The 13,258-nt window shown below is 42.3% G+C and overlaps 1 protein-coding gene across 1 annotated transcript in view; it reads right to left on the reverse strand.

The window, feature by feature from the left end:
* Window positions 1–11,902, reverse strand: part of C6H9orf135 (chromosome 6 C9orf135 homolog) — a 52,709-nt gene extending 40,807 nt beyond the window's left edge. Inside the window, exon 1 of the mRNA XM_030566767.1 lies at window positions 11,411–11,902. Coding sequence (XP_030422627.1) covers window positions 11,411–11,508 — 98 coding nt within the window. The 5' untranslated portion in view covers window positions 11,509–11,902. The remainder of the gene's footprint in view (window positions 1–11,410) is intronic.
* Window positions 11,903–13,258: the final 1,356 nt, after the last annotated feature.

A 13,258-nucleotide genomic window follows, 5' to 3' on the forward strand; every position in this document is an offset into this window, starting at 1 on the left:
ATGTGCTGTGCACTAATTCTCTGTGTAGACACTTCTGGTGCACACTAAACATTCTCTCCCACACTTAAATATAGTACTGTTTCAAACAGCACTACGTTTAAGTGCATTAGGAAACTTTTAGTGTGCAACAGCAGGGTCTACATGGACTAATTAGTGTGCAACATCTTAGTATGTTTTAGAAATCACATCCCTGTAGTGCACATTGCTGCTACACGTAGACAAGCCCTATGTGTTTTTACAGGGCCTACTGTGATGGGATCCTGAACCTGATTGGGGCCTGCAGGCACTGCCATAACATTAAAAACAATTATACAAATCAGGGTAAGATATTTTGGGTGGGAAATTAATGTTGCTTACAGCTTTTAAAATAATCTCTCTATATGCAAAAGAGCTTTAGAGACAGACAGTAGCAAAGTATTCCTGTCCAACAAATGTTTATTTAATTGGAAAAATGTCACTACCTACATTCTTATGGGAGTACACTACAGAACTCTATTTGAATGTTTGTCTCCCTTTTAATGGCTGTGGACTCATGAGTTGTTTTCAAGCTTTGCTACTAAAGGATTCTTTTACTAGCATGGATTCTTTCTTTTCAAAGAGACAAGACAGATGGTCCACACATGCCTCTCACAAGCTGTTCTGTGGAAGTCCAAGCTGAAGGTCAAATTGTCATTTTAACTTTTTTTTTTGTATTAAAAAAACCCAACAATGTCAATGTTCAAGGGTCTGATTTTAACAAAACAAAAACAAAACAAACAACTTTCTCTTTTGTGGCTAGCTATTGCATGGTGTTTACAGAATTGTGTGATGATAATTCTAAGTTCTTCAGGAAAGGGATCTTGCTTTCATACATGTCCTTAAAGCATGGCTCTGTATAAATACATAAACAACAATAACCAGCATATATATTCAAGCCTAAGAACAATGGGATAAAGGGAGAGGCAGACCAAATTTTGAAATCCTTCCTTTTGTTACTTTAGGTGAGACCCTTGGTATAATTTTTTTTAATGTTATGGTCTTGATCCAACTTCCAATAGATTTAGTGGAAACAATCCCACACTCGTACTTCAATATAAATTTGATCTGGTCCTATAGTTGTCGTTTTTTAATTCAGGGATTTCTGAGCATTTCTTTCTGTATTTCTTTTTAAAATCTAACATCTAAAATAGTGGTTTTCAATCTGTAGTCGATGGACGCCTTGAGGGTATGCAGACTATGCCTAAAAGACGTCTGCAAAAGTTTGTCATTACCATAGAACAATGGCTTTCAACCTGTGGTCCAGGGACTTGTGGGGGTCTGTAGACTATATCTAAGATTTCCAATGGGTCTGCACCTTCGTTTGAAATTTTTTAAATTAAAAAAGGTTGAAAACCACTGATCTAAAAGCATAACAAGAAAACAAAACAAAAAAGGCAAACTTCTTCTTTAGCATTTTATCTGGTACACAGGTTCTGGTTTATATAGAACAATGGTCACTAACTGGTCGATCGCAATCGACTGGTCGATCCTGGAGAGTCTCCAGATTGATTGCAGTCTCTGGCGGTGTAGCGGGGCTGCTGCTAAGGCAGGCTCCCTGTCTGCTCTGGCCTCACGCTGCTCCCATGGCTGTGCGGGGGGAGGCCAGGAGTTTCTGCATGCTGTTCCTGTCTGCAAACACCACCCCGCAGCTCCCACTGGCCGAGAACGGGGAATGGTGGCCAATGGGAGCTGAGGGAGTGGTGCCTGCAGAGAGGGGCAGTGCACGGAGCCACATGCCCCCCCCAGTGGCCACAGGGGCACGTTGGCCCCTTACGAGAGTGGCAGGGAGCCGGGGGTAGGCAGGGAGCCTGCCTAAGCCCCCCACTATGCCGCCAACTGAGAGCTGCCTGAAGTAAATGCTGCCTGGAGGAAGCATGCACCCCAACCCCCCTCCCAGAGCCAGCACCCCATACCCCCTCCTGCACCTCAAACCCCCTCCTGCACCCCAAATCCCTGCCCAGCCCTAAGCCCCCTTCCAGAGCCAGAACCTCATACCCCCTCCTGTACCCCAACACTCTGCCCCATCCCGGAGCTCCCTCCTGCACCCAAACTCCCTCCCAGAGCTTGCATCCCTCACTCCTTTCTGCACTCCAAACCCCTGCCCCAGGCTCAGCCTGGAGTCCCCTCCCACACTGTGAACCCCTCTGCCCCAGCCCAGAGTCTGCACCTCCTCCCGAACCCCAACCCTCTGCCCCAGCCCAGTGAAAGTGAGTGAGGGCGGGGGAGAGCGAGTGACTGGGGGGGGGATGGTGTTAGCGAGGCAGGGCCTCAGGGAAGAGGCAGGGTAGATCCTGGGCTGCTCTTAAATTCAAATCTTTGGTATAAAAAGGTTGGAGACCACTGTCATACAACGAGCTGAATTAACTGTTATTTCCATTATAATAATATGATAAAACATTAAGATTGGGACTTTTAAGGGTTAAATCATGCAGAATGACAAAGTTAAGGCTACACATGCAATCTGGAACTCTGCTCTCAATTTTTATGCACCTTACAGAGACCTCAAATGGCCCTGTAAATTTTCAGGAATATATTTGACTAGATTTTCCACTGTACAGGTAAATTACCCACCCATACATGTGTAGCAAAACTCTTCCTTTTATATACACCTTTGTTTTAAACAAGGAGTGCACTGAAAATTGCACCCTCTAGTCCCCCAGCATTTTCAACTGAAGAGCATCTTAAAACAAGAAAACGCTGCACAAATTTTGGATAACAGAAACAGAGTTTCCCCACCACCCAGTTTTCAACTGAAACGTCTGGTCGAAAAGGGAGCCTGGCAGCTCCAGTCAGCATTGCTTACCAGGCCATTAAAAATCCAGTAGGAGTGGGGCTGACAGGCTTCCTACCTAGCTCCGCATGGCTCCCCAGAAGTGGCGACATGTCCCTCATCTCTCAGGTAGAGGAAAGGCCACAGGGGTCTGTGCACTGCCCCCGCCTCACCCTGAGTGCCAGCTCCGCAGCTCCCCTTGGTTGGGAACCGTGGCCAATGGGAATTGCAGGGGCAGCACCTGCGAGCAGAGACAGTGGGCAGAGTCGCCTGGCTGTGCCTCCACTTAGGAGCCAAGAGACATGTCGCCTCTTGCAGGTAGCCACTCGAGGTGAGCACCACCCGGAGCTCACACCCCAAAACTCTTCCTGCATCCCAATTCCCTGTCTCAGCCCTGAGCCCCCTCCCACACCCAAACTCCCTCTCGAAGCCCACACCATGTACCCCCACCCACGCCCCAAACCTGTGCCCCAGCCCAGGGTCCCCTCCTGCACTCTGAACCCCTCAACCCCAGCCTGGAGTCCCCTCCTGCAACCCAAACCCCATCTCCAGAGCCCACACCTCCAGTCAATGCCCGCACCCAAACCCCCTGCCCCAGCCCAGTGAAAATGAGCGAGTGAGTCAAGGTTGGGGAGAGCAAGCAACAAAGGGATGGGGATGGAGTGAGCAGGGGCAGAGCCTTGGGGAAGTGACAGGGAGGGGTGGAGCCTCGGGGAAGGAGTGGGGCATGGATGTTCAGTTTTGTGCAATTAGAAAGCTGGCAACCCTACCCATGGTCAAAAATGTTTGAGCTGGTTTTCCATCAAAATAAATAAATTATCTTTGGGCAGAGACCAAGTGTAGAATTGAATATTTCAGAAATAAAATGCAGCTGAAAACAGTGGGAATAAAATAGAAAACTTTATGCAATCTTAACTCTAGTGATCATTGTTATCCTGATACTGTATAATACTTGGTCCACCAACATTTCCACTTGTCAAAAGGAGAAAACAGGGACTTTCAAACTGACATGTCATTGTAGCCAAGTCTCCTGATATTTAGTGTTTCTTTAAAGCCCTAATCCCTGGAATCAAGTGATTATACTGGGGTCTCAGCTTTCATAGAAAAGAGTGTTCTAATCCTCATGGTTGCAAAGAAATGCATGAAAGCATGAGCTGAGTGTACTCTAAGGCTCAGAAACCTGAAGACAAAGAAAAAGAACCCCAAAATTTTTATTTTTGAAAATTTTCAAGATTTTTAAGCCAATCTTCTAATTTTCTAGACTTGACTTCACAATTATTTTTACTGGACTGAAAACATGAAATCCTATAAATACTATGGTAAAATCTACACTTGCAAGATTTCCTGTCCTTTCGTGTGTGGGGATGATCACATTTTAGCAGGGCAAAATTCTGAAAACATGAATTGAGAAAAACTCATTGAAATCAATAGGAGATTTTTCAGCTAAGGAAAACTTGGCTTCGTCCTGGTAACAAGACTTCCTAGGTAACTCAAAAGCATTTGAATGTTACAGTTAGAAAAGAATAGAATAGAAAAGTTCAAAGAGAAAGTAAGTAGCAAATCAGGGGAGTTTTCTTTCATGTATTACCTCATCTTTCAGACACATTATTATTTGTATTATCATAGTACCTAGGAACCCTAGCCATGAACCAGGACCAATTGTAAAGGAGACATGTTGTAAAACCAAGGCAACCTGGTCACTCATAATCATTAAAGATCCCATGACACTATTTTTGAGAGTAAAGATGTTAACACCACATTCTACAGGCCACTATCCTCTGGTCCCACTGAGGAGTACCAAAAGAAACTACACCATCTGCTCAAGAAACTCCCTGCTATAGCACAAGAACAAATCTACACAGACTCACCCCCAGAGCACTGACCAGGAGTATTCTATCTGCTATCCAAGAGCCATAAATCTGGAAATCCCGCCTCCTCCCTCCCCCAATCATCTCAGGCACTGGCACTCTTAAAGCAGGATTATCTGGCTATTTGGACTCTTTCCTCAGATCCTATGCTATTAAGACACCTAGCTATCTTCAAGACACCACCAACTTCTCCAAGGAAACTACAATGCATTGGTGATCTTCCTGAAAACACCGTTCTGGCCACTATGGATGTAGAAGCTCTTTACACCAATATTGCACACAAGGATGGACTACAAGCTGTCAGGAACAGTATCCCTGATGAGGCCATGGCACACCTGGTGGCTGAGCTTTGTGACTTTGTCCTCACACACAACCATTTCAGATTTGGGGACAACTTATATCTTCAAGTCAGCGACACTGCTATGGGTACCCACCTGGCCCCACAGTACGCCAACATGTTTATGGGTGACTTAGAACAACACTTCCTCAGGTCTCGTCCCCTAGTGCCCCTCCTTTACTTGCACTACATTGATGACATCTTCATCATATAGACCCACGAGAAAGAGGCCTTTGAAGAATTCCACCTGGATTTCAACAATTTCCACCCCACCATCAACCCTCAGCCTGGACCAGTCCACACAAGAGATCCACTTCCTGGACACTACAGTGTAAATAAGTGATGGTTACATAAACACCACCCTATACCAGAAACCTACTGACCGCTATACTTACCTATATGCCTCCAGCTTCCATCCAGGACACATCACACGATTCACTGTCTACAGCCAAGCTCTAAGATATAACATTTGCTCCAATCCCTCAGATAGAGACAAACACCTACAAGATCTTTAACAAGCATTCTTAAAACTACAATACCCACCTGGGAAAGTGAGGAAACAGATTGACAGAGCAAGACAGGTACCCAGAAGTCACCTACTATGGGACAGACCCAACAAGGAAAATAACAGAACACCACTAGCCATCACGTACAGCCGCCAGCTAAAACCTCTCCAGCACATCATCAACAATCTACAACCTATCCTGGAAAACGATCTCTCACTCTCACAGACCTTGGGAGTCAGGCCAGTTCTTGCTTACAGACAGCCTCTCAACCTGAAGTAAATACTCACCAGCAACTACACACACCACAGAAACACTAACCCAGGAACCAATCCCTGTAATAAACCCAATTGCCTACTCTATCCTCATATCTAAGAACACCATCAGAGGACCCAACCACATCAGCCACACCATCAGGAGCTTATTCACTTGCACATCTATTAATGTGATATATGCCATCATGTACCAGCAATGCCCCTCTACCATTTACATTGGCCAAACCAGATAGTCTCTACATAAAAGGATAAATGGACACAAATCAGACATCCGGAATGGTAACATACAAAAGCCAGTAGGAGAACACTTCAATTTCCCTGGACATTCAATAACAAAATTTAAAAAGTATCCATCTTTCAACAACAACCAAAAAAACCCTTCGAAAACAGACTTCAAAGAGAAACTGCAGAGCTACAATTCATTTGCAAGCTTAACACCGTTAATTTGGGCTTGAATAGTGACTGGGAGTGGCTGGCTCACTACAAAAGCAATTTTTCCTCTCTTGGTATTGACACCTCCTCATCAATTATTGGGAGTGGACTACATCCACCCTGACTGAACTGGCCTTGTCAACACTGGTTCTCCACTTGTAAGGTAAATCCCTTCTCTTCATGTGCCAGTATATTTATGCCTGTATCTGTAATTTTCATTCCATGCATCTGAAGTAGTGGGGCTTTTTACCCACAAAAGCTTATCCAATATATCTTTAATTGCTTTGATGTTATTGTGGATTTATGCAAGTTCACCGAACAATGTGTGTATTTCACTGAGTAATGTAATATTATTCCTATTATGTGTCTTTTTTCAATATTTTATGATGCATTACTGTGGCCTTACTTGTATGTCTTACATTTCCTTTCCTGTATTCCTTTAAGGCTATGTTATTTCATAAATATCTGGTGTTTATATATTGATTTATTTGGTAGCAATCATAAAGGGCATCAGGTTACATTATGCAGGATGAAGAGCTATGCCCTCCAAGATGTAATTGTACACACTGTATTAAGCTGTTGCTACTTTCTAATCAGGAGTACGTTCAATCTGGTAGTATGTAGAATACCTTCTAGTTTTGATATATGCAATAAGCTGAGATGTAAAAGGTTTTTAATTTTTTTAAATGATAGTAGGATTTGGGCATGAGAGTTACAAACTCTCATAGTATGATTAAAAGAGGAGCAATATGCCCTGATTAGTCTGTATTGTCAGCTGGGAGGCATATGTTCTAATAGCAAAATAACATCAAAGCAATTAATGTTGGATCATTTTGCTCTGAATATGAATTTCAGTTATAAAAAAAAATTGGATTACATTAAGTAGTTAACTAATTTGTTACTTTAACTTGCTTAGGGTACTATTACAACAATTTATTTAAAATGAAAAACTGATCTAACTATTACAATTTCCTTATTTTATACGAAATAAATAAAAGTGGACCCATAGTAACAGAGCATAGTTTTAATGTATTTTAGATTTTTAAAAAATCACTTTGTTAAAGTTCAGTTTAATAATAGAAATTCCACGAGATAGATAAAATGATGAATTATTTCTAAAAATAAAAGGATTTCTCATTATTTGCATTCTGAAGAACAAAACCCTTTCGCTTTATTTAACTTGGGAATCAGGATGGCTTTCTTATTAGCTCACCACTCACCAAAACAAATAGGTTTGTTATCATACTTCTGCACATCACATCCAAGGCTACTCCCATCTTTTTATGACCTAGTTATTTTATTTCATTTTTTGCATTACTTAGATAAGAATCTGACATTACACATACATACAATTATTAAGTGGTAAGAAATCCCCTTCCCTGATGTTTTTGTTATACTCCTTGCCAGAGCAACAAGAGATTATGGGCCAAATTTTCACATATGCAGATCCATGTAGAGAAAATACAAAGTGCATCTGTGTTTACCTGATTTTGCATGCAAACACATGCACAAAGCATTTGATACCTAATTAGCTTTTGCATGTGCAATTCCTCTCTTTGCACACACATCTGAAAGTGTATTTTTCCAAGCAAGTTTTTTTGTATGTGAATCAGAACTCTTAACTTGAAAAATATTATATATTTGCCTCTCACTCTGAAATCATTAGAGACTATGAGCTAAATTCTTGACCCCACCTACTGCAGAACCTCAGTTACAAACACCTCGGGAATAGAAGTTGTTCATAACTCTGAACAAAACGTTATGGTTGTTCTTCAAAAGTTTACAACTAAACATTGATTTAATACCTCTTTGAAACTTTACTATGCAGAAGAATGCTGCTCCCCCCCCCTTTGTTTTTAGTAATTTAATTGTAACACAGTACTGTACTATATTTGCCTTTTGGGGGCGGGGGTCTATACTGCTGCCTGATTGTGTATTTCTGGTTCAAAATGATGTGTGTGGTTGACTGGTAGTTTGTAACTCTGGTGTTCTTAACTCTGAGGTTCTACTGTACCTGTGCAGGGTTCATGGGGAAATCAATGGGAGTTACATCAGAGTATCTGAAAGCAGAATTTGGCCCATATTCTCTCTATAATTTCAATTAATGCTAAATAGGGTTCCCACCTCCTGGCAAATTTTAAAGATAGGCAGTTATGGCCAATGGGAGCTGTGGAGCCAGCCCTTGGGGCAGGGGCAGCACCGTCCTGGCCACCCATGAGTCTAGGGGCTGCAGGTACCTGGCAGCCACTTCTGGGAGCTGTGCGGAACTAGGGCAGGCAGGGATTACCTGCCTTAGCCCCGGGCTCCTGCTGCACCGCCAGCTAAGGTCCCTTTTCGACCAGGCATTCCAGTCAGAAACCGGATGCCTGGCAACCCTAATAGCCTCAGGAGACAGAGCTTTCACAAGTACGGGCCTCAAGCTATGGAACTCACTGTCAGATGAAATGAATTATTAACCTCACTACATTCAAGAACTAAACACAACCCTCACCTCCTTTCCTCCCAACACTTTCCTGCAATAATAATCTCATTTTTGTGTATTTTAAAAAACCCTAAACCTGCCTCTTGAAGGCAAACAAGACAGATATGATTGGGATTTTTACCTTTGTGAGGAAATGAGATACTTAATGGTGGAGGCTATATAAGTATTTAGACAGATAGACAGAAGTAGGGAGACTGAGGAGTGAATGGTAGATTCAGTAAACATTCCAGCAGATGTTTTCAGTTTTGCTTTCATTTCTTTTTTTAAAATGACAGCCTCAACCACCATTTTCCCATGCACATCTCAGCACCACCCACTGAAAACATCCTTAGGCTCTTCTTTTCCTTTCATGAGCCACAATAAGCATCCCTTTTTTTTCTCTTTGAAAATCTGGCCTCTATACGCGTATTGGATAGAGGGATTTTATATTGTTGCCCAATATGGCTTTCTGCTTCTGGTTTGTCTGCTTTCAAACATGATGTGACCAAGAGTACTGCAGTTTTCAGTATCTGGTGATTTTACACACATGGATCTTTAGAAATTTTCCATTTACCTTTAATTATTACTTGGCTCATAAATCATAATGAAATTGGCAGAACCACACTACCATGAAGTGGGGGTGGGGAACTCTTTATTTCTAAAGCTTTTCTTCCATTTAAAATTCCATCTTTAGTTATACTTCTTACATACTGCTTCTATTTATGATTTCAACATATTACATTTACAATAGTTTTACTATAAATTGGTTTACTTCAGATATGGAAAAATGGTAGTAAATAGCACATTTTCTCCTTACAATACACCTGTACCCCGATATAACACTGTCCTCAGGAGCTAAAAAATCTTACCGCATTATAGGTGAAACTGTGTGATATCGAACTTGCTTTGATCCACCAGAGTGCACAGCCCGTCCCCCCCAGAGCGCTGCTTTACTGCGTTATATCCAAATTCATGTTATATCCGGTTGTGTTATATCAGGGTAGAGGTGTACATTTCACATCTCAGACACATGGATGAATCTCTCACAAACATTTGCAGTGCTTAACTTTGGGAATGCTAAGTAAACTGCCAGACAAATATCAAGGCAGGGACTTAATTTACTATCCCAGTGATTTTCAGAAAAGCTTTCAATAACAGTGCTGTGCTCAAATCCACACAGTACAGAAAACATATATATGGAAAAGGATACAGGCACAAATGCTCCTGAATTTACTCATGACACAATTAGGACTACAAAGATTTATCAGATTTTAAACACGTATGAGCCCGTATGCATAGTGAAAATAATTAGGCATGAACCAAAAATAATCTGACACCATACACTAAAAATAATCATAATACAAACATGGAGAGATAGAGAGGCAGGCAGACCAGGAATGAGTGTGGATAATATAATAAAACCATCTGCAAAATAGCCAGCGGCAGCTAAAAATGGCAAATGCATATATATTGGGGCTTTTAGTATAAATCAGCTGAGGGCTCTATGGCGTCTGGTAGGCAATGCCCAAGTTGTGGGTAATAAGGTGATACACTACTTGAGGGGGGAACATAGGGAAGAGTGCAAATTGCTACACCTCTTTAAGGGCTAGACAGAATATAGCCCATAATTGTTAGCGCTCTATAGAGATCTATTTAGCTATTTACAACTCACTTATCATGGCAAGATAGCTAAGCCCATTTAAAAAATACTAGTAATCTGAAAACATTTGAAGTTTGATTCTTTCCCCATTTTAGGGGTCCCCATATTCCTTCCCCTTCTTCTTCCTTGCCTCATTACTAGCATATTAGTTACTCATTTTGGGGAGCTGGTCATTATTGTGAGAAAGCCAGGATGAAGAGAGGAGTCTTATGCAAATTAGTTCTGAGGGAACCTATGTGCATCTTGCTTCTATTTCTCCTCTGCTTAGGCGTTCACAGGGTTTATTCCACCCCCTCCATGCACCTGTGAATCAGATCTATAACACCCTTAGATTTCTGTAGTTATTTAAATGGTGAGCCACTGGGTCCTAAAGTATCCCATATGCTTACTGAGAGTTTGGCCTTGACAGCACAGGATTTTGATATAGCTATTTTTAAGAGTATAAATTCAAATATTGCAATGTTCTAGAATACTATTTTTAAAAAAAGCCAACTGCTCCTAAAAAGATCCATTTTTAACAACAAAAATCAGAAAAGAAGAAAAAGCATGAAAATTTACCAGCTTGGGCACAAATGAACAACTGTCTACATACAACAGTTGTATTGCTTTATCTTTAAGGCTCCTTTATACCAATATAACTCCTCCATGCTCAAGGCCTTAATAGTTATAACTATTTTAGCAAAAAGAACAAACAAATCACAGTCCTAACCCAAGCACAGTATGAACACTGTGTGCAGACAAAGCCAAAATCTACGCACCTTACTTTGCCAAAACTCACCATAATCTAAAAAGCCAGAGGAGTGACTTTTTGCCAGGGTGTCCTATATATAGCATAACACTAGGGTGACCAGATATCCTAATTTCATAGGGACAGTCCTGATTTTGGGGGCTTTTTCTTGTATAGGCTGCTATTACCCCCGACACCCTGTCCCAATTTTTCACACTTGCCCTCTGGTCACCCATAACACACATCTCTCGGAGGTGTGCAGTACACAAGGGAGGAGTGGATGTCTTTTCCCTCGGGCATTTTGCTGAGTACCACATATGTTCACAGACCCAGGGATACCGACAGTGGTGCCCTCTTACCAGCGGTACATTAGGGTGGGTCTCCCATATTGCACGCAATGAGAGCGCAGAGTCAAAGCCCCCTTGCGCTCCAGCACGTCTGGGGGTCCTATGTCCATCCTCAGGTGGGTCCCTCTGAAGCTGCAGGACTTGCTGCACTGTACTGACCCCCCAGACCTAAGCACTCAGCCTCCCCTCTCTCCCGTTCACACACACGGACTAGTCCCGTCCAGCAGCTCAGTCCCACTTCGCCCTTGCTGCCAACCCCCTGGGGTAACGCTGCGCACAGCTCTCCCTCTCAGCACAAAAATAGTCCCTAAAAGATGCTACTTCTTGAGGCCCCAAGACTCTCCGCTACAGTCAGAGATATTCCTATGTAGGCGCCGCCTAATCTCCTTGGAAACGAGAGACGCTGCGAGGAAGGGGGTACGCCGAAGAGAGCTTTCCGCGCTTCGACCGGGACTATCAGGCTACGGCCTCGGAGCGCTGAACTGCCGCCCCGCGGAGGACTACATTCTCCTCTTTGACCCGAGCGAACAACGGCACAATGTGGTTCTGTGCATGATGGGAAATGTAGTCCAGCAAAGACAACATCTATTACACCGGTGATAAAAAACGTGACCTTGTTTTAAAAGGGGCTGAGGGGAGTTGAACTCTCTCCCCCATTTTCCACAGCACGTCCCTGACTAACCTCTCCCATCTGCCGAGTCTGGCGGGCACAAGAGGCAACAAAGAGAGAAACAAATAGTGCTGTGATGACTTCCAGCTCCCTAGGGGACCAGGCAGATATCATTACCTATGTTGTCTGGTAGCAGCCAGCTGACCCAGTCGTGGACCAGTACTCCCACTGTGCTAATTCCTGTAGAAACAGGCCCTGCCCCCGAGTTTACAATCTGAGTTAACAGTATTCCTGCTCTGGAGTCCAGACAGGCAGAGTATGTAAGAAACAATTTTGCACACACAGCACTGAATAAATAATTTTGGTTTTGCTACTGCTATGGTCACAAGAGGAGCCATTCAGCTATATAGATGGCCTTAGAAGCTAAAGATGAAATCCTGGTCCCATTAAGGTCAATGGCAGAACTCCCACTGGCTTCAGTGGGGTCAGGATTTCACCCTAAAGATTTGCAAGATTGGATCTGACTCTCACAAGTAGCTTAAATAGTTTAGGACTTTTTTACTGATATTTTAAATCTTCACTCCATTTGGAGAAGTAGGTACACAAGTATTGTGATTATAATTTTAGCTCATCAGATGATTTAAAGTTAGCTACAGCAAATAAATCCAAAACAGAATACACAGTTCCACTTATTTTCTATGCCCTCAAATCCTCCTTGTAATAAATCTGTGAAACTAGCATTATTCCAAGGAGAGTGTAAACATTCATTTACATAACAGGATTCAGATGATAAAATGGTAACCTTACCTAAGCATATCATGTTATTTCTGTTTCTGCTATTACTGGTATCACTTCACTTTTTTTTGCAGTTTTTTTTTTTAAATATATTGTCTAAGTCTTTGGAGAGAAGACGCTTTGCTCTAATTTCCTCCTCTATATAAAGCATGGTTTTATTCTGAAAAGTGTTGGTAAAAAGTGACACTAAAGGGCTCCATACCTATTTTGTCTCCATTATTTCCACATTAAATGAGTTTTGTTTACAAATTTTAAAAAAGAGAGTTTTTTCTAACTATTGGCCCTGCAAACGAGAGTCACTCTGCCCTTTGTGCATCAGCACCTGTAATGAGGACGCTATAGGACAAAATATTGCAACTGCAACACCTGTGCAAAACCACTTATTTCACCAGTAAATGAACTACATTGTCACTAATAGGGTAGCACTGGTGTAACAGACTGGAACTTGGCACAGA

This window comes from Gopherus evgoodei, chromosome 6 (genome assembly GCF_007399415.2).
Source record: "Gopherus evgoodei ecotype Sinaloan lineage chromosome 6, rGopEvg1_v1.p, whole genome shotgun sequence".
Classification (NCBI taxonomy): Eukaryota; Metazoa; Chordata; order Testudines; family Testudinidae; genus Gopherus; species Gopherus evgoodei.